The sequence below is a fragment of the Mollisia scopiformis genome (genome assembly GCF_001500285.1).
Source record: "Mollisia scopiformis unplaced genomic scaffold LY89scaffold_32, whole genome shotgun sequence".
In the NCBI taxonomy this organism is placed as follows: domain Eukaryota; kingdom Fungi; phylum Ascomycota; class Leotiomycetes; order Helotiales; family Mollisiaceae; genus Mollisia; species Mollisia scopiformis.
Genome location: NW_017263612.1, coordinates 453,275 through 478,656, shown reverse-complemented (window position 1 = coordinate 478,656; position 25,382 = coordinate 453,275). Strand labels below are relative to the sequence as shown.

General features: G+C 47.5%; 11 protein-coding genes across 11 annotated transcripts; 7 read left to right on the top strand and 4 right to left on the bottom strand.

Moving 5' to 3' along the window:
• Window positions 1-502: 502 nt before the first annotated feature.
• On the bottom strand, window positions 503-2,911 carry LY89DRAFT_788922 (uncharacterized protein). The gene is made up of 2 exons (XM_018223210.1): window positions 1,092-2,911; window positions 503-1,029 (listed from the first exon to the last, which is right to left on the bottom strand). Exons 1-2 carry the CDS (start codon window positions 2,483-2,485, stop codon window positions 822-824), a joined length of 1,602 nt encoding a protein of 533 aa, XP_018062915.1. The 5' UTR covers window positions 2,486-2,911; the 3' UTR covers window positions 503-821.
• An 845-nt stretch (window positions 2,912-3,756) lies between these two features.
• On the bottom strand, window positions 3,757-5,069 carry LY89DRAFT_788921 (alpha/beta-hydrolase; the record flags this gene model as incomplete). The annotated part of the gene is made up of 3 exons (XM_018223209.1): window positions 4,451-5,069; window positions 4,167-4,316; window positions 3,757-4,110 (listed from the first exon to the last, which is right to left on the bottom strand). Exons 1-3 carry the CDS (start codon window positions 4,709-4,711, stop codon window positions 3,757-3,759), a joined length of 765 nt encoding a protein of 254 aa, XP_018062914.1. The 5' UTR covers window positions 4,712-5,069.
• A 445-nt stretch (window positions 5,070-5,514) lies between these two features.
• On the top strand, window positions 5,515-6,455 carry LY89DRAFT_690994 (uncharacterized protein). The gene is made up of 3 exons (XM_018216205.1): window positions 5,515-5,917; window positions 5,985-6,067; window positions 6,121-6,455. The coding sequence occupies exons 1-3, from the start codon at window positions 5,613-5,615 to the stop codon at window positions 6,393-6,395; spliced, it is 663 nt and encodes a 220-aa protein (XP_018062913.1). The 5' UTR covers window positions 5,515-5,612; the 3' UTR covers window positions 6,396-6,455.
• A 596-nt stretch (window positions 6,456-7,051) lies between these two features.
• On the bottom strand, window positions 7,052-8,506 carry LY89DRAFT_629746 (uncharacterized protein; the record flags this gene model as incomplete). Its single annotated transcript, XM_018211219.1, has 2 exons — window positions 8,184-8,506; window positions 7,052-8,128 (listed from the first exon to the last, which is right to left on the bottom strand). The coding sequence occupies exons 1-2, from the start codon at window positions 8,338-8,340 to the stop codon at window positions 7,053-7,055; spliced, it is 1,233 nt and encodes a 410-aa protein (XP_018062912.1). The 5' UTR covers window positions 8,341-8,506.
• Window positions 8,507-8,998: 492 nt separating this feature from the next.
• On the top strand, window positions 8,999-10,845 carry LY89DRAFT_599681 (amidase; the record flags this gene model as incomplete). Its single annotated transcript, XM_018210109.1, has 4 exons — window positions 8,999-9,304; window positions 9,360-9,774; window positions 9,823-10,659; window positions 10,712-10,845. The coding sequence occupies 4 exons, from the start codon at window positions 8,999-9,001 to the stop codon at window positions 10,843-10,845; spliced, it is 1,692 nt and encodes a 563-aa protein (XP_018062911.1).
• Window positions 10,846-11,167: 322 nt separating this feature from the next.
• Window positions 11,168-12,082, top strand: LY89DRAFT_676956 (alpha/beta-hydrolase; the record flags this gene model as incomplete). The annotated part of the gene is made up of 2 exons (XM_018213646.1): window positions 11,168-11,551; window positions 11,750-12,082. 2 exons carry the CDS (start codon window positions 11,168-11,170, stop codon window positions 12,080-12,082), a joined length of 717 nt encoding a protein of 238 aa, XP_018062910.1.
• A 660-nt stretch (window positions 12,083-12,742) lies between these two features.
• LY89DRAFT_690989 (uncharacterized protein) lies at window positions 12,743-14,511 on the top strand. Its single transcript, XM_018216204.1, has 3 exons — window positions 12,743-13,236; window positions 13,313-13,346; window positions 13,403-14,511. Exons 1-3 carry the CDS (start codon window positions 12,973-12,975, stop codon window positions 14,179-14,181), a joined length of 1,077 nt encoding a protein of 358 aa, XP_018062909.1. The 5' UTR covers window positions 12,743-12,972; the 3' UTR covers window positions 14,182-14,511.
• A 1,267-nt stretch (window positions 14,512-15,778) lies between these two features.
• Window positions 15,779-18,194, top strand: LY89DRAFT_676954 (putative hydrolase; the record flags this gene model as incomplete). The annotated part of the gene is made up of 9 exons (XM_018213645.1): window positions 15,779-15,947; window positions 16,091-16,219; window positions 16,272-16,488; window positions 16,543-16,727; window positions 16,777-17,186; window positions 17,239-17,454; window positions 17,505-17,645; window positions 17,699-17,829; window positions 17,888-18,194. 9 exons carry the CDS (start codon window positions 15,779-15,781, stop codon window positions 18,192-18,194), a joined length of 1,905 nt encoding a protein of 634 aa, XP_018062908.1.
• Window positions 18,195-18,574: 380 nt separating this feature from the next.
• Window positions 18,575-19,840, bottom strand: LY89DRAFT_690986 (uncharacterized protein). The gene has a single exon (XM_018216203.1). It carries the CDS (start codon window positions 19,341-19,343, stop codon window positions 18,681-18,683), a length of 663 nt encoding a protein of 220 aa, XP_018062907.1. The 5' UTR covers window positions 19,344-19,840; the 3' UTR covers window positions 18,575-18,680.
• Window positions 19,841-20,919: 1,079 nt separating this feature from the next.
• On the top strand, window positions 20,920-22,287 carry LY89DRAFT_788914 (uncharacterized protein). Its single transcript, XM_018223208.1, has 4 exons — window positions 20,920-21,229; window positions 21,294-21,641; window positions 21,698-21,717; window positions 21,850-22,287. The coding sequence occupies exons 1-4, from the start codon at window positions 21,049-21,051 to the stop codon at window positions 22,204-22,206; spliced, it is 906 nt and encodes a 301-aa protein (XP_018062906.1). The 5' UTR covers window positions 20,920-21,048; the 3' UTR covers window positions 22,207-22,287.
• A 376-nt stretch (window positions 22,288-22,663) lies between these two features.
• On the top strand, window positions 22,664-25,363 carry LY89DRAFT_701849 (Rad17-domain-containing protein; the record flags this gene model as incomplete). Its single annotated transcript, XM_018217220.1, has 2 exons — window positions 22,664-23,356; window positions 23,387-25,363. 2 exons carry the CDS (start codon window positions 22,664-22,666, stop codon window positions 25,361-25,363), a joined length of 2,670 nt encoding a protein of 889 aa, XP_018062905.1.
• Between the last annotated feature and the right edge of the window lie 19 nt (window positions 25,364-25,382).

Genomic DNA, 25,382 nt, shown 5'->3' with positions numbered 1-25,382 from the left:
CTGTTGTTGTTCTTGTATAGGGAAGCATTTATTTTGCATTCTTTCTTTTTGCCGAAAGATCAGAGAGAGAGGTCTGAGAAGCAACAGGGAAGAGAAGAAAAAGTGTATTGTTGGATTAATGGTGCCTGGCGTACGTAGTTGTGTTGGCAGAGATGTATAGAAAGACAGGGGCTTTTAGGCCGCGATTGGATTGACGATGACGGACATTTAATTGGGCGGGCTTTGGATGCGACGCAATGTGATGCCTGATGATTGGGGGTTTATCAAAATGGATTGCATGTATGCATGGGATCATCCGGTTGCATAGGGTCATGATGATTGGTTATTGGGAGTAGGATAGGAGATGAGAATTGAATGGAATCTTGTCCTTTCACAACGTGTTTTATCAATATGTGAGGTCTTGTTTTATCTCAATGACGGGCATTGAGAACTGGAGATGCGCTGAGAGGAAAAGACATTTTTGCTTGAGAGATGAATTCAAATATCGGGAATGCCGGTCGAAAATGAAGGACACCTTGTTCAAGTAAGGTCCTTGCTCGATTCCTCATACAACGCTATTTTAAGAAGATAGATAAACGTAAGCAAAAGCAGTTGAAGCTATAAGAGAGATGCAACGACCCAGCATTCCAAGCTCAGAGCACGTGAACTGTTCTCAACCCCTGAACAAGCGAGTCCTAATGTACGAGAGAAATCCAAACATCAACCATCAGACATTAAGCTCCGTTATTATAACATTACCACACGTAATGCACATCATTAATATATCATCTTCAAGCCGCGATTCAGTATCAAGAAACAGCCTCTTAAAGAAAATTCAGCACTCATGACTCTTCCAACGCCCTCTCAACAGTCTCTTTCAACCCGATCACAGCGCTCCACACGCTCTTGCTTCGCTCGTCACGCGCGACTGCGTCGCCGAATAGGGAGCGCAGTTTATCTTCGTGCCAGCGGACTTTTTCGAGCTTGAGTTGGGCGCGGAGGGCGCGTAGGTTTGTGGTAGCTTGGGTTGGTGGGGCTGTGAATGTGAGGCTTGAACGAGGTTGATTAGCTTGAGTGCGAAGAAAAGGTGAGGAGAGAGATATATTACTTACAAGTCAGAAGTATCTTGTTGGGGGATGGATAGCGGTTGCAAGTTGAATGCGAGACAGAAGAATTTGTGCGCGGCCCATCTCCAGTCGGGTTCAGATTGAGGACTGGGTGGGGTGCTTGGGAGAAAACGTAGGACGCCGTCCAGGACGGCTGGCGTGGTGGATGTTTTTGCTTGAGCGTCGGTCCACCATTTGTTGTAGCGATCGAGTTGGGCTTTTGAATCAACGCTTGGTGGATGATCATCTTGACTCTTGGTTGTTTGCTCGAATGCAAGATTGCGCAAAGGAATGTGGTTTGGATCCACAAAATGGGGCCTTAGAGGTGGTGGAGGAGGAGCTGACTGCGTGTGTAGAGCCATTTGTTGTAAGAACCTGCTGATATCGGCATCTCGTGGCTCTCTGTGATATGAGCTGTTGAAAGGAGGATCTGGGGAATTTTCGAGCTCTGCTTCGAGAGTGGGATTGCCATACACCACATCTACTGCAAGCACACTTTCCATCATCGTATCCATGATGTCTCCTGTAACAACCATTACCTCGTTGATAATGTCTTCGCTAGTGTCAACTTGGTGGGAAAATGTATCATAGAGTCGTAAGGGCGCTTCTTCAATTAGCGCTCTACCATGGCTGAAACTATCGGCGATGATAGGAGCTGCCTCGATCTCAAGAAGGTGTCCAGATGCATTGATAGTATCATGGCGGTCAAGTGGCAGCTCTGGAGTTTGCTGATAGAGGCTGAGGATCTCAGCAGGCAGCAATGACTTGAGAAATTCATCCTCGACGAAAGAGTTGTGTGGATGGTCCTCGTATGCTTGCTCCGTGTCCGGAGCGAGTTCTATAAGCGAACAGTCATAGTATGATGGCTCGTTGTAACAAGAGTTATAGCCACTCAGTCCGAATGCTCCACTTCGAGGCCGCATTGTTGATGGTCCACCAATTTGTGTATACATGCACTCGTCGGCGTGAAATTTGTCATCCTCGACACGGGACGAGGAGTCGAAGAAGTTCGCATCACTCGAATCCAACCTAACATAAGGAAAGGACCTTCGTTTGGAGGACGGTGGAGGCTCTTCAGCATGCACATCTCTATGCCCAAATCTATCGAAGATAGACCCATTGTACCCTGTTTTGAAGATACTCGGCATTGAGACCGTTGCACAATCAGGACGAGCGTATGCCCTAGCTTTGGGTGCCTGATCATCGCGTAGTTCAAACGTGTCTGGGAAACTGACATCAATGTTCAGAGCTCTATTTTCGTGTGAAGACCACTGTTCTTCTCTGCGATTATCGTTACGCATGTGCTTGGACCGGAAAGAATGCCGCGTTCTACTGTCGGACTTGGCATCTTTGCGAGGAGCCTGCCTGTATCGTCTATCATTGACTATCTTATCAAACATCGTGGACCGTGGAAAAAGATCACTATGAACAAGTAAAGTAGGTAGGTGTACATTGAGAGTTGACAGTGCATAGCATGAAGGAGATTTAATTTGTTCATCAGGGGAGTCAAGAGAAAACTTATACTTGAAATGAATCTCACGACCACTACAAGCAAACACCGCAACCTTGACATTTTCTCCGGGATGACTGTAACGCTAAGACCAAGGAAAGTCGCAGATAGGACACTTGAATGTGAAAATACTGTGTACGAGCAAACACCGAGGATTGTAAGATTACAAAGGCAACTTGGTGCGGCGCGGACAGGGGCTGTGAAGGGTCATGGTGACTCAAAACTTCTAGGGTTGGTCAAAAGTGCGGAGTGAACTCCGCAAAAGATTGTAATGAATTACTTGAGAGCATTGAAGAAAATGAAGGGAAGAAAGGAAGGAGGGAAGTTGTGACGGTGAAGAGGCTGGGACTGGAAGCTAGGACTGTGGGGCCAATAAGGTTATGCCGTGTCACCTGAGAGCGCGACAGCTCTCTCCCACCTTCACACTTTCACTCTGCCCTTCCAGTTTCCTCAACTTCCCTTGTCGTCCGAATTGCGTCGAAATTCCATATACCGTCATTTTTCTCTCTGTCACGATTCATCACTCTGCTCGTGTCGAAAGGCGAAGCCACAAGCAATCGAGATCATTCTTGCCTCCATCAGGACACGTCCTTGAATAAGGGAAGTCGCATGTCTTAGGCTGGTCTCCCAGGACTCTGGGCGAATTGGGACATTGAAAAGGACATGAGGTCCGAATTCCAGTAGCCAGCCGTCCAGTCCGCCAATACACCTTCCCGTTTCCAACTGAACCTCCCTGTGCACGGGACGCTATTTGCTGTTACAGTTACAATGCCAGCTCAACTGCTCGGGGATAGCATCGTTGTCCGCGGGATTTATGTTGTTTGTTTCGTTATCAGATCTCAGGAACTACACATCGTCATCAGTTCAGATCGCCACGATCTCGATCATCTCTATCTTACCCCTCTTTGTCTTACATTGAACTTTCTGCCTCGATCTTCTCATTGCCTTAATTTCATGTGTCACACACCAAGACTTAGTAGCTGGTGCGACTAGGGTTTGGAATTATGTCAATCCGATGGGAGGTGCTATGAAGAACCCTCAGAACTATTCCTGTCTTACAATAACTCTCTGGAAAGACGCCCCCGAAGCTCTCTCCTGATTCTAACCACACAAACAACACTAGAACGACCTACCCTTACCTTTCCAAATCGATACAATTTCTCAAATTGCTTTGCGGCTCAATCCCACTTCAGAGGCTTTGACAATCACGTCTCGCAACTGTTCTGGCATACTCAAAAACGGACAGTGACCTGCTTTCAAACTGAACGTTGTGGCGTTTGGTCCCAATTGAGAGGCCATCTGTTGTTGAACCGGCAGGGGAAGCGCATTATCGATCTCGCAGAAGATGTATGTACAAGGGATGGCATTTGCCCAAGGCTCAAACGTGGATGGAGTTGCGAAAGCAGAAACGGACGTGTGGGTTAACTGAGCAGAATACGCCTTGGCTTTCTCTGCTGGCATATCGTTCAGTGCAATTTGAGGTAGCTCTGAAGCTACTGCAAAGCACTTGTCCTCCTGATATAAGGGTGGATCAGTATGAACCAACGTGGGATAATACTTGAGAGACACACCTCGATTTTCATCCACGGCATCGGTTTCCCCCCCAGACCATCCAGTACGTTCATGCCTTTCGGTAACATAAAAGCACTCATATATACTGTCAAGATGACACCGCCTGCTTTGCCTGCATTTCTTCTTGTGGCAAAGTCTAAGCCTTCGATCTAAGATAAGTCAGAACTCATCGAACTATAATCGGAACACGAACTGTTGGTAAATGGACTCTGTTACGAAGTAGGATCATCAACAGATGATGTTTCTGGGTAGAAACCTGTACTTTGACGGGAAAGGTTCTTACCGCACAACTACCAATAACACCGCCATAAGAATGACATAATAAAACGATATCTCGAGCCTCGTCCGCAAGCTTCGTCAAAACCTCACTGACGGCGTCTGCATCTTCCTTCAGCCCAGCCAGAGGAGTCTCAGTTCCGCCTACAGATTTCAATGAGATGACCTCTGTAGGATATCCTACATCTCTCAAATGTTCGCCGAACGGCTCGAAAGCCTCGGCTGGCTGCCATGCTCCAGGAATGATTACAACAGTAGGATTCGACATTGAAAAGATATGCTCAGTGTATGGAATGAAGATATGAAGACAGAGGAGATGCCCATTACTCGGAAGATTCTCAACTCAAATAGTAGAGCAAAGCACATGTCCCATTTGCCCAATTCTATCGTGGGCGAATGCTATCGTTTGGATGAAGGAGGGGCAGCAGCTGTTTTGAGATGATGGGTAGGAACATGTAGCATCACCAGGATCCGCCGGCTTCAAGCTCGGCATGTGGTCTTAAGCGCAGACCGGCTTTCTCCATTCGTCAGCTTTTCTGGATACCCCTCAGCTTCTTGAGACGAATGTGGGGAAAGGTTTGGGTTCCGCACTTGACAGGATAACGACTATAAAGTCACGGATGGTGGTACGCTATGTGCTCTAGGCTCGGAAGAGCTCCTAGTCGTCGGCCCGTGTAACAACAGCCAATCATATCACATGGAGATTTTAACATGTCCGTCTTTGCTTCAAAACGAATACTTCACGTAATGCGCACTTCCATCTTGCCTTAGTTATCAGCGGTCTAGGAGTAGCCCGCTTCTGGTTCGATAAATGTATCCGCCGTGATATACCCACATGATGGCACGGACATGGTATGCAATACATACTTTCGGCCTTAGATCGATAGACAACAAAAACATGGATTCATGATACTTTCGAAAGGACTTCGAAGAATAATCATGGGGGCCAGGATAAATCTCGGATATCCTCGAAGACTCAAATAAGAAGAAGCCAAGCACTGGGTATTGGGCCACTGAAGTTCATCTGTGCCCATTCATGAATTTCATTCAAGCAATGACTTCAGCCACATGATCCGAAGGGACAGTCCATGTTTCATTCCTTGGGAACCTGTGTCTTGGCGATTTTGACAGGAACCTCCCGATCCTAATCGATGCGAGCAACTTAAATCATGTCCAGGTTCTCATTATTTTCATTCCTTGGACAAAAGGTTGGTAAGACCTATCGCCATTCCACTGAACATACCCTAGGACTTCACAGGAGACAAGACCTTTTCATGAAACGGGTTTTATCTGTAATTTACCAAGATTGCAAAGTGTCCAGGGAAGTATATTCACCTCCTACCGTTAAACGGGGCAAGTCCGCTCATCGATCCACCTCCGTAACCAAAGGCATTCCATTTCAAAAAACACTCCGTTCTCAACGGCCTGTCAAGACCTCTCTGTTACATCGGGTCAGTCTCTCGATGGCTATTGCCTGTGTCATACGTCAGACGTTAGATCTCATAGAACACATAATGGTAAGTCAGCCTGTTCACACGCACCGAACCGCTTCAAGGGTCCTATATGATATCTTTTAAGAACGGACCACTCTTTGTTCCATCTGTTCTCGCCTCAAGTTCGAGCACTTCATTTGATATTAGTCTTTTAATACTGTCTTTTGAAGAGGTCAATTCATTCCTCGTCAACCATTCTCCAGAATAGCTGCCAGTGGGGATCCTCGATTGGCGGCATACCTGCCGCAGCGGCCATTGAAATTGCTGAGACGCAGGATTCAACACAGGATCAGAGAGGGACGTTCGCAACTTGAGCACTGTATTTGTTGTTGTTGCGGAGCGAGCTTCCAGAAACTAGATACATATGATGAGATGCCGTACGGAGTGGGAACTAGGGGTAAAGCGGGGTTGGATGTAGTGAGAGTGGGAGTGGGGATGAAATTCCGTTCACGGTTTTGAGGCCTTGTTATAGGTGAGAATGGTGGTTGGGGAAAAGGGAGATGGTTTGTAGGATCAGGTGTGAAGACACTTGAAAATGTTAAGATTTTATATGTATGAATAGTTAGATACACATTTCTGCTTAACTAATCTTCATAAAATTCATCCTCGTCACAATGTTCGTGCACGTCGAGGACAATTGGTTCGCTTTCGCTGACAAATAAGCGAGATATACCCCCTTTTTGAGCCATGTGTATGCGATTTACACACCTCCACTCGCGCCTTCAGTTCCGTTTTCTCCTGCAGAACTTCGGCACGGCATCATCATTGTCATCAAATCGAAGAATTGGGTGATAAATGTTCGAATGTCTGTGCGGGAGTGGTTTCTGACCAACAGTCTGGTCTTGATCCCGGTGACCCGGAAAAGAAAAGAAATTGTGTGGATGTCTGGTTTAGAAAATACCTCTGTTCCCCCTCAAGTTGTGTGGTTAAGAAAGATGCATTGTCAGTTTGCGCGCAGGATGGATATGAGTGTGAAATGAATGTCTGTCCATCCTGCGAATACTTTTCGGTTAAGTTTACTTCCTTGAAGCAAGACAGACATTATGATAAGTCGTGTATATTAGAGCATCTTGCCTATTTTCTGGGTGTTATGTACCGCAGATCTATTTTCTATCATCACGTCCCATAGGCTTTCTCGCCACCTTTCTTCTCAACAGCACCACCTCCACTCGTCTTCTTCTTCTCAATTACCTCCTTCATCACTTTTTCCAACCTAATCACCGCCTCATCGCTAATCTGGTAATGCACCACCAAACGTCCACCTAGCAGCCTCAATCCATGCTTCTTACCCAACTCCACGAACTCATCCTCTGAAAGTCCAACATCGTCAAGATTAAACCACACCATATTCGTCTCAGTTGGTTGATCCAGCTTCCCGCCCATATCTGTCCATATCTTCGCGATCCTCCTCGCTGTAATATGACTTTGCTTTAAAAGACCACCCTCACCATTCGGTCCCTTTCCGAACGTCTCGTCTACAGCGACTCGAGCCGCGGCTGTGACCACACCAGGCTGTCGTAGACCACCACCGATACTCTTCCTCACCCACCTAGCATGCTTAATAAACTTCGCATTCCCGACTAGAATACTTCCCACAGGCGCACCTAATCCTTTCGAGAAACATAAACTGACACTATCGAATTCTTTAGTGTAGTCAGGTAATGACCCTGCACCTGCAACGACAGCTTCCCAGATCCGGGCTCCGTCGAGATGCATCTTAATCTCGTGCTCTCGCGCAAATGCTGCTATGCGTCGCACTTCTTCCAATGGCATGATCGTCCCACCCAACGTGTTCTCCAATGAAATGACCTTAGTGGGACAACTATGTATCTCGTCTCCTAGAACAACGTGTTTCTTGATATCCTCCAATGTCAAATAAACCCCGTTGCTAGGTACCACGCATCTAACCAGCGCACCGGAGAGCGTAGCCACGCCCCCAGCTTCCCACTCCGAGATGTGAGCGCGGTAGTCGCAGAGCACGGAGTGCGGAGGCTGGGTGAGGTGCGAGCGGAGCGCGAGTTGGTTGCCCATTGTGCCGGACAGGACGAAGAGAGCTGCTTCGTGCGAGGTGAGAGTTGCGAGGTGGGACTCGAGGGAGGTGGTGGTTGGGTCTTCCATGAATACGTCGTCGAGGAGAGTAGTGTTTTGTACTGCGGCGAGCATTGAGGGGGTTGGTGTTGTTACTACGTCGCCTTGGAGAGCGTTAGTTATGGTATAGTGTAGTTGCATTGCATTGGGGATAATTACTCCTGAAATCAAAAGCAGCTGGTCCTGGGGTTGACCAGGCGTTTTGCTGCTTGTGAGGTCCGTCTGCGGGAGGTAGGTCTGTTGTTCCGCCAAGACCTTCAAGATCTTTGTGGCCATTGATGCCATTCTGTGCTTGGTGTAGATTCTCTGAAGTCATTTTGGGTCTGTCCCAATGGAAATGACGGACTTTGAAATACTGTCGACGAGAAGAACAGTAGGCCGAGCTCGGAGCTTGAATTCGAAGAAGCTGAAGACGGGATGTAGACACTGAAGCAGAATTTGAGCAGATAGTTTTAATATTTATAAAACTAGTGCTGTACTAACCATATGGCTGTGCGCAGGGCGTGAAGCATCTTGCTGCCACCCCGAAGGTGGGATGTGACCTCCAAATCATGAGACAAAACCGTCGTCCGTCCCAAAAGCGGATTCTTAAGCTGCATCGCGGAAAGTGATACTACGGGCTGGATGTGAATGTGGGGCGCGGGGACACTTCATGCATCCGTTCTCCGACCAGCTTCAGGACTTTTTCTCCGCCTCGACGAATTTATCCGGTCAGAAAAAGCAAAGACATGCCATGTGCGATGTGCAACAAAAGCTTACATTTGATGACTTTTCTGGGCCTTTTGGAGATCAAGTGGTCCATAATCCTGGTTGGACTTGGATTGAGTGCTTATTCCCCTCGGCCAATCAGACAGCTACAAGCGTATGCGTCTGAGGCAGCCAGCTGAAGAGTCATGATGCATCAGCGAGCAGCATCAATGGCTATGTATGAGTATGGGAAATAATCTCCCGAAACTATTTGGGCGAGTTAATCAATGTCAACGTCGAAGAAGACCAAGCCAAAGAGACAGTGGGAGGATGTTGCGAGAGAAGCTCAGGAATACAGAGATGCAAGTATTGGAAGAGTTCCAGGCATCACTGAGATCTCTGCGCGACTTGAAAGTTTGAACGCACTTCCAAAATGCTCTTTAGATATTCCAGGCAAGGTTCTCGAGCTCAAAGACATTAAGATCACTCAATGTCTTCCAGAAGATCTGGTTGCCATGCTAGGCAAAGGAGAAATAAGTGCAGTCGAAGTCACGACCGCCTTCCTCCGTCGAGCAGCTCTTGCACAGAGACTAGTGAGTTTTCTTTGAACCCTCTATATCCTCAATCTCTTGTACCAATCATATCTAGACGAACTGCATCACCGAGCTTCTTCCCGAGAGAGCATTAGCTCGGGCTAAGGAACTCGATGATTATTTTGAGCAACACAGAAAGCCTATCGGACCTCTTCATGGACTTCCAATCAGCGTTAAAGAGATGATTGGAATGAAAGAACTGGGTCTAAATGCAGGCTACGTCGCTTGGTGGGGCAAGACTGCTACTGAAAATGCACACGTACTGGACATTCTGTGGAATGCTGGCGCAGTCTTTCATGCGAGGACTACTCAACCACAGAGTATGATGCATTTAGAGACAGATAATAACCTGTATGGCGTGACGGTCAACCCATCCAACAGGAACGTCTCATCTGGTGGCAGCAGTGGTGGTGAAGGAGCTTTGATAGGGATTGGTGGAAGCTGCCTTGGCATAGGTTCAGATGTAGGAGGTATTGACTTTCTGATTTTGCTCTGAGTAGGCTCTCTAACAGTTGCAGGAAGTATCAGAAGTCCAGCGGCAAACTGTGGAATATATGGATTAAAGCCGACTGCGTTTCGCATTCCCACAGATGGATGGTGCTCCACAATGGCAGGCGCCGACCCAATACCAGGAGTAATCGGACCAATGAGCACCAGTCTTGAAGGCATCAAGCTATTCATGAAGACGATTCTCGACTCTCAGCCCTGGCTCTCCGAACCCGCACTCATACCAATGCCTTGGAACACTTCCATCCAAATATCAGATACCCAGCCCTTAAAAATTGCAATAACGTGGAACGACGGAGTCGTCACTCCTCACCCGCCCCTAACTCGCGCACTCCAAGCCCTCGTCTCGCAACTCCAAACACTACCAAACCTCGAAATCGTAGATTGGCATCCATACCTGCACGACGAAGCCTGGGCCATAATCTCAAGCCTCTACTTCACAGACGGCGGCGCAGAAGACGCTGCCACGATCGCCGAATCAGGAGAGCCGTGGCGACCGCTCACAACGTGGATGATTAAACAGAATCCATGCGTCAAGAAATTGACTCCACAAAAATTGTATTACTGGCAAGAAGAACGAGAAGCATATCGGAAAGAATACGCGAAAGTGTGGAACGAGACGGCGTCTGGGGAAAGTGGAAGAATGGTCGATGTGATCCTTTGTCCTGCCGGTCCTGGGGTTGCTCTGAAACATGATACGGCGAGGTATTGGGGGTATACTAGCCAGTGGAATTTATTGGATTATCCCGCCGTTGTATTTCCTGTAGGCAAGGTTGACAAGGACAAAGATGTGGCGACGAAGAATTTCAAGCCGATGACGGATATTGACGAGGATCATTGGAAGTTATGTGAGTCTTTCATATCTCTCGACAAGGAACGTTTTCTAAATGAAATACCTAGATGATGCGGAGGAATTCGACGGACTACCAATCTCGTTGCAGCTTGTTGGCAGACGCTTCGACGACGAGAAAGTACTTGCGATCTTGGAATATATCAAGCAGAGAACAGTACTTCCTTTCATCGATTCTCAGTAGAGTAGCCTTATTGAGGTTCGGATTCGGGACAGGCCGAGCTGGCCACTTAGCTGCTCTTACGTATAGCTCCAGCTCAGACTAAGCACTAACGATCAGCCGTAACTCTGTACATGGGCTAAGTGTAAGAGGAATCCAATGAAGATTGTATTATCGGGCTTTCGACCAATTAACGAGCTGCATTTTCAAAGACGGCATCTCGCATTGTATTCCTCTTTTGACATGGGGTCGTCTTTATATCAACCTCTCTTCTTACCACGTCCTCATGTAATATTTATTTCAAAAACCTGTTGCATCTCATCCTCGTCTCTCAACTCCCTCCACAATGCCCAAACCAACAATCGTCTTCATCCCCGGCATCTGGGAAGGCCCCACAGTCTTCACCGGCGTCTCCAACACCGTCTCCTCCCTCGGCTTCCAAACCCAAGCCGTCTCACTTCCCAGCACCGGGTCCCGCTCCCCAGGCAACCCGTCCATGAAAGACGACGAAGCGGCCATCCGAGCCGTGGTCAAGAAACTCGTCGAAGAAGAAGAGAAAGAGGTGTTGATGGTGATGCATTCGGCAGGCGGTTTCTTGGGGAGTGCTGCTATTGAAGGGTTGGGAAGGAAGGAGGGGCGGAAGGGCGGTGTTGTGAAGTTGGTGTTTTTGTGTGCGGGGATTGCGGAGGTGGGGCATTTCCATGCTGCTTTGCCGTTTATGGATTTGGAGGTGAGTTATATTTTGCTTGAAATAGAAGTCTTTGGAAACTGGAGCTTGAATGATTGTTGGGTGTTTAATGTTGGAGTCAAAGCTCGAAATGACTCGGCGGAAAATGTCTGGGTCAAATCCATACTTTGGAAAGTTCGGAATGTCTGGGTTATACTCAGAATTCACCGCAAAGTAATTTTCGCTAATTGACTCGAACAGACAGGAAAAGAAGCAGGAGAAATGCACTGCGTTCGTCCACGAGAACTCCTCTTCAACGATCTCTCACCAGAGGACACAGAGAAATGGCTCTCGCTTCTTAAACCTCAGCCTCTATCGGGATGGGGTGCGACCACTGATTATGCTGGGTGGAAAGAGATACCTAGCGTGTATCTGATTTGTGAGAATGATCAGGTCCTACCCGAAGCGTATCAAGCAAAGATGTCAGCCATGGTAGGCAGTAAAGTCGAGAGGTGTAAGAGTGGGCATATGGTGACGCTGAGTATGCCTGACAAAGTAGTGGACGTTATTAGGGATGCTGCGGAGGAAGTGTGAGTCCTGGGACAAGAAAGCAAGCAGATGAAGCGGCGGGAAAGACTATTCATGTGACTAACGTGTTAAGACATATGAACTTTTGGGTCTCATCTTTTATAGGGAGCAAGAGAAGTCCAATGAACCTAGTTATAGTTCTATGACTTGGACATCGTGAGATCCATGCGCCCTTGGCCTCAGAGGTCTTTTTCGTCATGCCTCGTGACTCGGGATAGAAGTGATGAGGTGCCTTTCGCACTGAGACATCGTACGACTGGAGCCCACGGTGGAGATTAAGATTATTGGAAGTTCGTATTTTGCGACTTCATATCTTCAGGTAATAGTAAGTCCAGCTATAAGACGTTGCGAATATCGCAACTACTCACTACGAGGCAAGCATATCTTCGTGGACATCTGCAGGAACTCTAAAACGCTAAGGAAAAAGCAACCACCTTAAAATCAAGCTTGATCAGGAATACGAGGATCGAAGAGGGACACCTAGGCTTCTCCAGGAGGCTTGACTCGAGACTCGCGGTGAGTGAAAGGTAGCTAGCACCGAAATCTTCACCGGCAGCCTAGAACTTCAAGTAATTGCGACACAACTTTGCCTTGTAGCTAGTTCATGATACATCATCGCTCGTAAGAGCGCGCGCAAGCTTCACAGGCTGTTTGAGCCAAGAGCCCATTCGAATGCAGGTCTTTCATAGACTCCGCTGTCATTGGGCGGGTGGAAGAGGGCATTCGAATTTCGTGATGGAGGGTTGCACTCCGCCCAAATGCGGCTTGCAGGCGTTTTCGATAAGTGCGCGCACGAGATTCCCCAGCCTCCGGCGAGGCTGCGCGGAGTAGAGATATAGATAGGAGGAAATCTCCTGTCCTCGGACGTTACGGTAGTCAGAAAGACAATTTTCAGCATGTTGACTTACTTTCCAGGGCTATTGATCGCGGCAACTTGGGTTGCGAGTGTAGAAGCTCAGCAGCCAGGCCAGTGCTATTATCCTGGGCGAGCTTGGGCAAACGACTCGAGGCCTTGTGATCCTTATGCAATCACGACTCAGTGCTGTCCGATCGGCTGGACATGTTTCTCGAATTTTGCTTGTGTCGTTACGGATCTGACCATTGTGGGCTCAAGCTTCCCGCTGGGTACGACGATTCGTGGCTCTTGCACAAATCCTCTGGTAAGAATCAGATCTATGTTACCTGAGATCCTTCGTTTGCTTCTTCTCCAAGGATGCAAACTAACGTGAACTGCAGTGGAATGACGGATTCTGTGGGGGATTCTGTTTAGGTATGTGCGGACCTCAGAGCGAGAGTGAGAAAGCTGCTTTTGCCAACAAGGAGCAGATGATCCAGCCACACCGTCCTCGGCGAATAATGGGTCAATGGTAGATTGTGGAGGTGGAAACTGGTGTTGCGCATCTCAGGCAGCAGATGGATCGTGCGATTGTTCGACTGGAAATGGAACCTTTACGATCCCACAAGGAGTCGCTCAAACAATTATCTCTGTGAGCAGTCTTCAGAGCACAAACACTGCCGTTGCTACTTCCACAACTGGCTCGGTGAAGACAACCTCGACGGATAGCTCGACGTTGACGACGAAAACCTCCAGCGCTTCAAAGACCACATCCTCAACCGGTACATCGAAAACAGCAGCAACGGAAACTGCCCCAACTACCAGCCCAACGGCGAACAGTACTGCCCATCACACTCCAGTGACTGACACGGTTAGGTTCAAGGCAAGCATCAGCGTGGGTGCTGTCGCCGTCGCAGCGGTCCTCGGGTTTTTGGTCTACTGCCTCTGCTGCAGAGGGAGATCCTATGCGAGTCGCAGTGGAAAATTCAGTGGAAGACCAGCTAGGGATGCGAACCCTCGTCCAAGCAGCCCAGCATATACAGCAGTAACGGAACCGTATGACTTCGGAGCTCCACCCTCAACTTATACACCGTACAACGAGTCTTCGGCCTACAATAACCCTATCCCACCTAGGGATCCGGCACCATACTCGCCGTCGTCGCCTTCCCCCTTGCGTAATCCGAATCTGGAGGACCGACCAGTGACACCGGAATACTCGTGTCTAAATCATGCTCCGTCTATGGCCACGTTGCCATATGAAGGAACATAGGCTAGAGAATCTTGAGGCGCGCATTTCTTTCATCGATACCCTATCATGTTTTTTATTATCAAATTGGACCATGTAAATAATGACAGATGCGGGCATGCCTATTTTCTTGGTGTAAATAAGGAGTCGGGAGAAATATCTGAAGCTTTGGGTCACAAAGCTATCCATAATCAGGATGAAACATAATTCTGCTTGGTACCGAAAAGGATTTTTGGCAATCTTTAAAATGAGGTCGACATATTGTGGAGGTTTGGTTAAGATTTGTTTAAGGTTGAAAATAATCACGATATGTGGAGAAACCACGTTAGTCTAGCGTGTCCCTTTCAATAGTGGTAACTTCCAGTTTGGATATTCTCTTCCTTGTATCAATGCCATGTACACAGCAGTATTTCACTTCTGTTGTTGTGCACTGATGTCAAGCAGTGTTGATGAAGCTTGGCATATTGTGCTGCCAACACACCCATTTCTCGTTGAATCAACCAGAGTCATCAACATCGCACATGTTGACGGCTCTGCTACTATGCAGCTTTATGTCTCCTCGACACAACAGGCGATACCTATTGGCACGCCATCATTGTCTTGCGTGGAGTTGAGAAAGTTTCGCTCAAAGCCTGAAAGTCTCGAAGTGCGAGCTTTGAGGTTGGGAGAAGCGATATCAATTACTGAGACGTGGTTGCTCAGAAATGGAGGCTAACAGAAGGAGAGATATCATTTCATATGTTTTCAATTCAATTGAGTTGAAGATTGCTATTGTGAGTTTATTGTGAGCTGACTGAAGTCAATGCTTAACTCAAAAGCTATTTTCACTTGATGAGATCTAATGATCAGTAGAAGACGATCTACTCACTTCTCGATGTGTACCTATTTCGACATAACACTTCTGTCATAAGATCCACACCTTTCGGCCTTCGCACATAAATCTCCAACTACTTTTCAACCTTCTTGCTGCTGGGATTCGTTAGAAGCTGCTGTGTCCCTGAAAGGTGGGGTCGTCTCCAAATTTAGTAAGGATCTTGGCAAGTGCGGGGAAAGTCTCCCCTCGCATGTAACAGCAGCTCAACGTCACATTCTTTGACATGATTTTTTATCCTGATATGCAGGTTGACGTTTGCCCAGCATATTCAAGCCCCGAGATCACGCCGCTTATGTGCTTCCGGTCAATATTCCTTGGCTGGCAAATGCACTTAATACTCCACAATGCCCCGCGTCTGACTTGAACGCTTGTACCGGTGTACTTTACACCGGAGCTCAAGAAGACGGATGTTCACGTACAAAAAATTTGTAAAGGATACGATGATCACGATGGCTCCTTGTCATACCGGAGTACCATCCCTGAGTAGGAAAAGTTCATCTGAAGAGTGCAGCCATCCCTGGCTTCCCAGTGCTTCTCGGGTTCCCTGCCTTCTCCTCATGTTGTGTGATCTGCAGAGGCTCTCATAGTATGTTCCTGAGCTAGTTGCATGTAAGATCCGATGTATAAGTAAGAACGATACCCCGCTCGAAATACTTTTTCTTTCTCTTCCGTTTGTTTTGAATCCCCTCGAGTTGAAAATTGGTTAATAGATATTCTGGTTGTCAGCTTTTGTTGTTCCTTGACAACATGCGCTTCACAAGCCAGCTCTTTTTGTTGCCATTGGCAGCATTTACCGCTGCTCAAAGCAACACTACCTATTCTGTCAAGACCCCTCCATTGACGACGAATTGGACTTATGAAGTTGGGACGAATCCTTGGCCTGAGTATCCTAGACCACAATTGCAACGGTCACAATGTAGGTATCTACGACTTAATAAAACTCTTTAGCAGAGAAGTCCATAATAACTACGTGTACTTGAGAGTGTCTCTGACTGCAGAGTCTATGCTGATGCTGCGAGCATTCAAACAAAGAAGCTTGCTGACACTCGGTGCTTCCAGGGCAAAACCTCAATGGAATCTGGAGATATGAAAATGCAGCCAGTTTGAATGCAACTGAAGATCCACCATTTGGTCAGACGCTTGAAAATGAAGTCTTGGTACCGTCTTGTTTAGAGAGCGCACTTTCAGGTAAAACGACCATGGTAAGGCAATCCCGATATTTTGGCTAAGCAGTCCATAGGTATCATGGAAACTGATCGTCTCTACTCGTGGTTCTCGACCAACTTTACCGTACCATCTTCCTGGTCTAGCAATCAAGTGTTACTCAATTTCGGAGCAGTCGATTATGAAGCTACCGTCTATATCAATGGTCAGCAAGCTGGTTTCAATCGTGGAGGATATTACAAATTTACAGTTGATGTAACCAACTACACTAAGTTTGATGAAGACAATGAGCTGTACGTGAACCCTTGCCCAGATCCGAAATACCACCTTTACTGATAGTCTCTTAGACTTGTCTTTGTCCACGATCCCACCGATTCTGGTGACTATGTCATTCCAATGGGCAAACAGACTCTACGCCCATCTCACATCTTCTACACACCATGCAGCGGTATCTGGCAAAGTGTCTGGGTCGAATCTGCACCAGCCGACTTCATCACTCAACTAGATGTGGATGCAAACATGGATGGCCAAGGTACGCAATTGTCTCTGCATCTCAAATATCTGCTAAACTTCCCAAACAGTCAACATTACGGTCCACAGTTCCTCCGGAACTCCCACACCAGTCTCAGTAACCATATACGAAAGCGGATGTGAAGAAGCTATTGCAACACACAACGGCACCTCAGACTCTCCTTTCCAATTCAGCGTTTCTTCGCCCTCTCTCTGGTCGCCGGATTCTCCTACTCTTTACAATATGAGTATTACTTTCGGGTCCGATGTTGTGCGGAGTTATACTGGATTCCGCACCATCTCGAAGGGTACGGTAAATGGTGTTGTACGACCGCTTTTGAACGGGCAACCGTTATTCATGTTTGGGACTTTGGATCAAGGATTTTGGCCTGATGGGATTTATACTCCACCAAACAGAGAGGCTATGGTTTATGACCTAGAAGTACTGAAAAGCCTTGGATTCAATATGCTGAGGAAACATGTGAGTTGAGGCCACAAATAAGGCGTGCTTCTTGATTGACAGACGGCAACAGATCAAAGTAGAAAACGACCTTTTCTACCAGGCTTGCGATCAAATGGGTCTCCTTCTAATCCAAGATATGCCTGCTCTTCGACCGTTGCAGAGCTATACCCTGGCAAATTGCACCAGTATAACGTATCTTCCTGATCCGGATCAGCAAGCTGAGTTCACGAGACAACTGGAACTGCTTGTAAACCAGCATAAAAGTCATCCTAGTATTGCTGTTTGGGTGAGTCTCTGAGGATTTTTGAAGTGCCATGTATTAATGCACAACTTAAGATTATTTACAACGAAGGCTGGGGTCAAATAATCCAAGGCTATCCTGAATTCGGCCTCACAGCACTCGTCAAGTCTCTTGACCCTACGAGATTAGTAGATAGTACGACAGGATGGTATGACCACGGAGCTGGAGACTTTAGTGTAAGATTTCCAGCCTTTATCACCAAAGAATGCTCATTGACAAAATACACAAGGACAACCACCACTATGCCAACCCACAATGTGGCTCCCCATTCTACTCCACCGCCTCTTCACCTTATGACCCCACCCGCATCGGCTTCCAAGGTGAATTCGGCGGAATCGGCAACAACGTCTCAATCGAACAGTTCGTCTCCCCTCCCCTCGCATTACCATCCACCCCCTCACTAACACGTCCCAAATAGTCTCTGGAACGTCCAAGAAGCAATCAACACGATCAACCAAACCTACGAGATCGACCAAACGCTCGACGCATGGAGTTACAGAGCACATAAACTACTGACCGAGTTGTTAGAGCAGACGGAGATGTATGCTTGTAGTGGCGGGGTATGGACGCAAACTACGGATGTAGAGGGCGAGGTGAATGGGCTGTTGACTTATGATCGGAGGGTGTTGAGGCCGAATGTTACGCAGTGGAGGGATGATATTGAGGCGCTGTATGCGGCGTTGAAGAGTAGGGCGTCGAATGAGACGAGTGGGATGATGTTGTGAGGTTGAGCATGGGAGGGGAAAGGATTGTGTCAGTAAAGGGACGTAAAATTATAATGTATGCTTGATTTACACCGAATCACTCGAAATATATAGTATCCAGGGGAAGAAAAAAAAAGGGCAGAGCTCGGTAGAACCCTCATCATAAGGCAGAAATCTGCTAGACATCCAGACTCTACCTAGGTAAGATAGTTGATAGAACTTGGTGACTCGCTTAGCAACACCTCCCCCCAAAAATGTAAACAAACCCCCCAGACCCCAGACACATTTGAGGATTTACGCCAGTTGATGGAAGAGATTTTGGTGTTTGAGGACTATTGATTCCGGTAACTCGTGCACGCGACTACGCACAGGAGGAATCATTCAATAAACAAGCAAACTTTGGTATGTGAAATCACATCTGATTTCAAGATTTATTGCAATGAAATAGCTATGTACAAGAAAAGGGTATCTAGAAATCTCAGCCTCGCCAGCAAGGACTTGACTCATCTATGAAAGCCCAAAAGCAGTATTTGCCCGGGTCCAGTAAGCCAATCGAGCAGAGCTCTCCGAAGAGTCCGTAGCACCGATACAGCCTAGGTAAGCGTCCCATCCAGCTTGTCCACCAGCCTGAACGGCAGACTTGACACTCGAGCTGCACTGGGTAGAGTAGAACCAAGCCCCGCTTGCCCAGGTATACTCGTCAGGCAAGACCAATACTCTGATAGCGTTTACTTGATCCGTGCTCAGTCCAGAGGTACTGTCTGCGGTGGTAATGGCGCTAAGGGACGTTGCTAATGCTGGGATGCTCTTTGCATACATCAGGTTGAAGCTTGCCATTTGCATGTTGCGAGTGCCTTGGCCTGGTGTACCTGGGTAGTGGTTGATGTTGTATTTGAACTCCCCAGACTCGTAGGCGATGACGGAGAGGACGGCAGCGACCTCGTGGAGGTTGTAGATGCTGTATTGTTGCATGGCTGAGATGAGGTATGGTGCTGCTTGGACGTTGGTTGCACACTCGCCCGCTGCTGGAGCTCCTGAGCAGGATCCAGAAGTGGGCGCGATCTGAAGTAGAGCAGCAGCTGCGGTGACTGCACTATCTCGAGTCGAGATCTGCCCGAATATCGGTGATGGTGTTGGGTTTGAAAGGACGACGCCAGCTAAGGCAGCCATGATGAAGAGTTGTGAAAACATTGTGAATGTGTTTATGTGTAGTAGATTGTTCGATCCTTGGTTCGAAATCTGCGGGGAGCCGACTCGATCAAATAGGAGGAACAATCGCTTTGTTTTCGGGTCTTTGTGGCACCTTCAGGGAGTTTCTCGTTGATCGATCTCGAGGTCGAACAATGACTTTGTTATTGTAGTAAATTTGAGTCAGGAAGAGAGGCAGAAGAAAGAACGTGGTGCTGTCCAGCAGGAAGTTGTTAATGAACGTATGGCACTACAAGTGGTTGTTAGCCGGAATCAAAGTTAATGAACGTGAGCAGCAAATAAAGTAGAGATGGAATGAGGGGAAGACTCCTTATCAGCAAGTAAGGGGTCAGCCCCCTTCTCTGTGTCAATATGACCATTGTGCGGTGGACGTGAATGGTATCGTGAAGGCGTTATGATTGTGGCCAATGCAGAAGTTGAAGTGGATGGCAGTGGAGGAGCTGTCAGACTTTGTTCTCTAGGAACAGAAACGGTCAACCAATCGTTCATCGGAAGCCGCTTTGCGCTGTGGCGGTTGAGTTTGGCGATGTTTCATGCTAGTCGATTTCCGGTAAGGTCGAATGACCCCTGCCCGAGCTGAAAGGGGTTTCGCGACAACCGAGGCAGACTTCACTTTTCTCTGCTCTCTTCGTTCTTCCTAGATAATACATGATCCCTGAGACTAATACTATACAAAGCAAAGTTGAAGGAGATCCGCTGAACATCCAGCCATGCACATTCGTTTTCCCCTCATGATCATGATATTGAACGGGAAGGGAGATATTGGAAATCACCTCAATATTCCACGATAGGTCTACATATTTGTACAATGATCTGCCAAAAGTTCCAGATTGGCCTTCTTCAAGCTCTATAAAGCTTCTTTCAAGTCCAGGTCATCCTCGCTCATCAATTTCTATTTGTTTTCTTTGTCACAATCCGAAGATGGAATCGCCCTTTCAAGTTCAGTCTGCGGTGTTCTTTGTCCCCCACAATAGATACAACGTCTGCGTTTTGTTTGTTCGCATGCAATATAACCGAAGTCATATCTTCGATCTGAAGATGCATTTCAAGTGGTTGCAGATTCTCCGGGAAATAAACATCCGACACCATGAATCCGAATGCCCCCGAGCATCGCCCAGATGCGGCCACTGACGAGGAAATTATAACTTCAATAGCGGAGAAAATATTCAGTGAACCGGATGCTGAGGCAGCTCAGATGCTGAACAGTAGTATGTGACGGTTTTGCCAAAATCGAGAGAGCTGCTGCTAACGGACTGTCACGCAGGAATTAAAGCACTTAATGATGTGAATCAGCTGCGGCATAAGCTCAAGAAAGAGAAGAATGCCGACGCTTTACCCCCTTACCCGCACTTTTCGACGACCCCAAGTCCCTCTGAATCAAATGGTAAGATTTTCTATCTATGAAACATCACCGTTGTGTGCATCATTAGAACGGAGCATCAACTGACTTTATGCAGTCGGTTCAGGAACGAAGCTTGATAGCAAGCTGGGCTTGCGTGTCCTAGATCAGAAAGCAGGAACCCCTCAAATATGTACAGACGCATATCTGCAACTTGTTTGTGATTATGCGAATCTTTGGCATAGCAAGAACTCCGGTATAGACTACAGATCTTCAGGCACAGATCCAAGATTCTTCCATCTTGCACAAAATTTCTATTCCCAACTAATGACTCACACTCCTGAAGGACTCGCTTGTCTAACTCGAACACGATTGAGTACGAGTCAATTCTGGAAACTTAGATACTTGTTCGTTCCAATTAGCTTCACCCCGACACATCAGAATGATGCACATGTTGCCGTTTGCGCTATATCACCTGAAGCGAAACTTGTAGATTATGTATGCTCTGGTGTGTTCTCCCTAATTTGAACCTCCCTAATTTGAACTAGAACACCACTGACGTCCATATCCAGGAGGTGACAGTGGCTTGCCAGACTCCCCCAGATCAGACGGGTCAAATTGCATACCGGCAGTGTTCGCATGGCTAGCTGAATATATAGGCAACGAGGAAGGTAGCGCTTTCGTCCCTTCGGAATGGAGACTTCGAACAAGCGCAGGCAGACTGCAGAACTTATGGCGAGGAGATTGCGGTATATATACTGTCACTCATGCTTTAGCTTTAGCTTTCGGTTATGGGTTTGGTGAGAAGGTGGGAGCATTCCCTCGAGACCACCAGCATCGGATCATTAAGCGGAGGAAAAGATACGTTCAGGACTTGATGTTTGGCGGTTTCTCGCTGTATGAAGAAGGGGCATCGAACTGTAAGGAATACCTTCGTAACCCATATCTGTATCAGAGAGCTGACAGTAAATCACAGTACAATACTATCCCCTCATCGTAAGTACTCCATCCCTTCACTGAGAGGCACAAATTCGACTTCACCTGGAACTTCTAGAAGTCGAGAAGTCCTGAAAGAAGCCAAGCATTGAGCCCTCTACAGTTGCAATCACAAGCACTAACCACATACAGGACGCCAAACCCAAAGCTTTAGAAGAAGAAGACTTCGAATCTCTACCACAATCAGTTCTAAGTAAATTGCCCAAGTGGCTTCGGCCCAGACATCCCTGCTATGAAAAATGTCCAAACAAAACAGTTCTCAAACTACACTGCCAACGGAACATAAAACTGTATCCCGGATATGATGCACCATCTGTTTCTGGCAAAGGTATCACACTGGAAAAGTTCATCGGGTGGGTAGAGGATATGGATGACCGGAGGGCGGAGAAAATTAGGGAGATCTCGAAGGCAGGATGTCGGGTTGAGTGGATTGATCCGAGGAGTTCGAACCAAAGAGTTACGCCCAGACATGCTTTGTGGGTGAAGTGATGAGATAGCAACGAAGGGATAGTAAATACCTGGGCTTGACATGTTGTATATATAGGTAGATATAGATGAATTGAGAAGCAGATTACGTACATTTACATTGGATTTTATTTTGACTAAAATGTCGGGGTTGGGTTCAAAACTTGTGACTTATGCGGACATTCGGAATTATTTGTCTCAATCTCAAGTTATTGATCACAATTGTAGCTTCTTGATATCCTCAGAAAAACCTACGAAGGTAATTCTACATCCAATCGGATCCCTATATCATTGTACGAAGTGCCTAGAGCACGTATTCTCCTCGTCGCGAACACGGCGCGAGATCACGTGTAGACACGATAAGCTTCCAGGTTTAGGCCTGAGCTCCCAAGGTCTACACCGACGCAGCAACAGACATGTCAAAGAACCCCACGACTCTCTGCAGAGCCGCAGATTAATGTAGTACACAAGAAATGCCAGCATGGCCCCTCCCGCAAAGCGACGGAGGAAAAATGTCCTCTCATCGTCGTCATCCGCCTCGGAAGATGAGGACGATGAGCCCATCACCAAGTCCAAACCGCAATTGCTCGACCTAGTATCTTCTTCCCCACCTTCTTCTACTGCTACCAAGATGGCATCGTCGAAATCTGCATCTCAGAAGCCTGCGAAAGCTCCTGTAAAACTCCAGCCTCGTGCGAAGACTGCGAATCATCCTCACAATGCAGCTCCTATATACCTACCTAGTACGCGAGGGAAAGCTGCAAGTAAGAGTGCTAGCACCAGTCCAGAAAAGCCCAAGAAGAAAGGGAAAATGGACGAGAAGGGCAAAAGTGGGGATATATTTACTTTCTTCACCAAGCAGGCGCAACGGCAGCAGGCTGAAAGTAGTATGAGTGGGACTGGAGTCAAGTCGAAGCTTGCAATGCATACCTCGAGTGCAGAGAAGGTCGAGGATGTGGATATGATATCTGATGATGATGTACTTGGTCCTTCCAGTACGCAAGGCGGCAGTTTGGTCGGATTGGCAGCTCGGAAACGTGCGAGAGCTACTGATGCTTTTGCTGCTGGGGATGGGGAGCTACCGTGTGCAAGTCAGAGGTTCATGAAGCCGGCCAAACCAGTGGCAATGGTTAAGATTGAAGATACAAGACCGTGGGCCGAGAAATTTGCGCCAGTCAGTCTGGACGAACTGGCGGTTCATAAGAAGAAAGTGTCGGACGTTCGAACATGGCTTGAGAATGTCATGGACGGCCGGTTGAGACACCAAAGACTTCTGGTCCTGAAAGGGGGAGCTGGGACAGGGAAGACAACTACCATTCAGCTCCTGGCGAAAGCTATGGAATGTGATGTGCTTGAGTGGCACAATCCAGTTGGTTCTGTGGCGTCTTCAGATGGCTATCTTTCCATGGCAGCACAATTCGAGGAATTCATGGGAAGAGGTGGTAAGTTTGGGCAACTTGATATATTTTCCTCCGATGGTACCGTGCCATCGAAACCAGAAGACAAACCACTGGATCGCCGGAAAAATATCATTCTCATTGAGGAATTTCCTAACACGTTCACACGATCTTCAACTGCTTTACAGTCTTTTCGATCAGCCATACTTCAATATCTTGCTGCTAATACACCGCAACGCTCGATGATGTTCACTGAGCATCCTGATGAGCCTATAACGCCCGTGGTCATGATTATATCCGAGACTTTGCTCACTACAGCTTCTGCTTCTGCGGACAGTTTCACAGCTCACCGCTTATTGGGAGCAGAAATTCTGCAGCATCCGGGAGTTGGAGTTATTGAGTTCAATGCCATTGCTCCAACTATATTGTCAAAAGCACTCGAGACAATAGTGCAAAAAGAGTCGAGGAAATCTGGCAGGAGGACGACTCCTGGCCCTATGGTACTCAAGAAACTCGGCGAGATTGGCGACATCAGAAGTGCTGTTGCCGCTCTGGAGTTTCTCTGCCTGAGAGGAGATACCGATGGCGACTGGGGTGCCAAGGTCGCCTTTGGAAAGGCTAAGAAAACTGGCAAAGACGTTGCTCTGACGAGCATGGAAAAAGAAAGCTTGGAACTTGTTACTCGACGAGAAGCAAGTTTGGGTATCTTCCACGCTGTTGGGAAGGTGGTCTACAACAAGCGTGATGAGTATCCCCCAGCAGTGTCCAAGGCCGAGGATGTTGAGAAACTCCCGGGCTTTATGTCACTTCATTCTCGTCAAAACAGATCTCAGGTTGTGGTCAACGACTTGATTGACGAGACTGGGACAAATACTCAGACATTCGTAGCTGCTCTACATGAGAACTACATCCTCTCGTGTGATACTCCTCCAGATACTTACGATTTCTCATCCTTGGACCATGTCAATGGTTGCATAGATGCACTCTCTGATAGTGATCTTCTTTACCCTTCCTGGGACGGATCAATCAATCCCACAGGCTTTGGCGGTGGTATCGGAGGCCGTGGCAGTGGCGGCGATATACTTCGGCAAGACGAAATCACTTTTCACATTGCCGTCCGGGGTCTTTTGTTCTCACTACCACATCCGGTAAAGAGAAAAGCTCCAGCTGCCGGCGGCTTGCGAACAGGCAAAGGTGGCGATGCATTCAAGATGTTCTACCCGACCAGTCTGAAGCTATGGAGGATGAGAGAAGAGATCGAGAGTGCAATAGATCTCTGGGTATCACGACTTATGAAAGGCGAGTCAGATCACAGTATCACGAATGGGGCAGCAAGGTTCGCCCGGCCTAAAGCTGGAACGGTGGAAAGCTGGAAAAGCTCTAGACCAATTTCGACACAAGAGAAAGGCAGTCCCGAAACCGCTACGCCTCTCTTGTCAGTTGGTACATCAGCAAGGAAAGAAATGCTACTTGAGCGCTTGCCGTACATGCTTCTCGTCGCTAGAGGCAGGAGGACTACCTCATCCGTAGTCTCGATCAAGGAGATGGAAAAGGTAGCCACGTTCCAAGGGATTGGGATATCGTCAGAAGAGTCAAACGACGAAGGGGACGACGATGATACGGGAGTCGTAGCAGAAGAATGGGCTACAGATAAAGCAGCCGAGGGCAATTCGCCTAAGAAAAAGGGGCTAGTGATAAGAGGAAGAGGAGCAGCAAATGGTTTTCCTTTGCAGCAGCAAGAACAAAAGTTGGTGCTTAGCGACGATGATATTGAGGATGATTGAGTTCAAAATCATAGACGGC

Bases quoted from the DNA above. Each gene is read 5' to 3' on its own strand.
- LY89DRAFT_690994 (XM_018216205.1), top strand. From the start codon at position 5,613: ATGTCCAGGTTCTCATTATTTTCATTCCTTGGACAAAAGGTTGGTAAG. The intron at 5,918-5,984 runs CTGTGTCATACG...GTTCACACGCAC, and splicing joins AGTCTCTCGATGGCTATTGC to CGAACCGCTTCAAGGGTCCT. The intron at 6,068-6,120 runs CTTCATTTGATA...GTCAATTCATTC, and splicing joins TCTCGCCTCAAGTTCGAGCA to CTCGTCAACCATTCTCCAGA.
- LY89DRAFT_690986 (XM_018216203.1), bottom strand. From the start codon at position 19,343: ATGGCTGCCTTAGCTGGCGTCGTCCTTTCAAACCCAACACCATCACCG.
- LY89DRAFT_788914 (XM_018223208.1), top strand. From the start codon at position 21,049: ATGACTCACACTCCTGAAGGACTCGCTTGTCTAACTCGAACACGATTG. The intron at 21,230-21,293 runs GTGTGTTCTCCC...GTCCATATCCAG, and splicing joins TGTAGATTATGTATGCTCTG to GAGGTGACAGTGGCTTGCCA. The intron at 21,718-21,849 runs GTAAGTACTCCA...AACCACATACAG, and splicing joins TACAATACTATCCCCTCATC to GACGCCAAACCCAAAGCTTT.
- LY89DRAFT_690989 (XM_018216204.1), top strand. From the start codon at position 12,973: ATGTTGACTTACTTTCCAGGGCTATTGATCGCGGCAACTTGGGTTGCG. The intron at 13,237-13,312 runs GTAAGAATCAGA...CGTGAACTGCAG, and splicing joins GCTCTTGCACAAATCCTCTG to TGGAATGACGGATTCTGTGG. The intron at 13,347-13,402 runs GTATGTGCGGAC...AACAAGGAGCAG, and splicing joins CTGTGGGGGATTCTGTTTAG to ATGATCCAGCCACACCGTCC.
- LY89DRAFT_788922 (XM_018223210.1), bottom strand. From the start codon at position 2,485: ATGTTTGATAAGATAGTCAATGATAGACGATACAGGCAGGCTCCTCGC. The intron at 1,030-1,091 runs GTAAGTAATATA...ACCTCGTTCAAG, and splicing joins CAACAAGATACTTCTGACTT to CCTCACATTCACAGCCCCAC.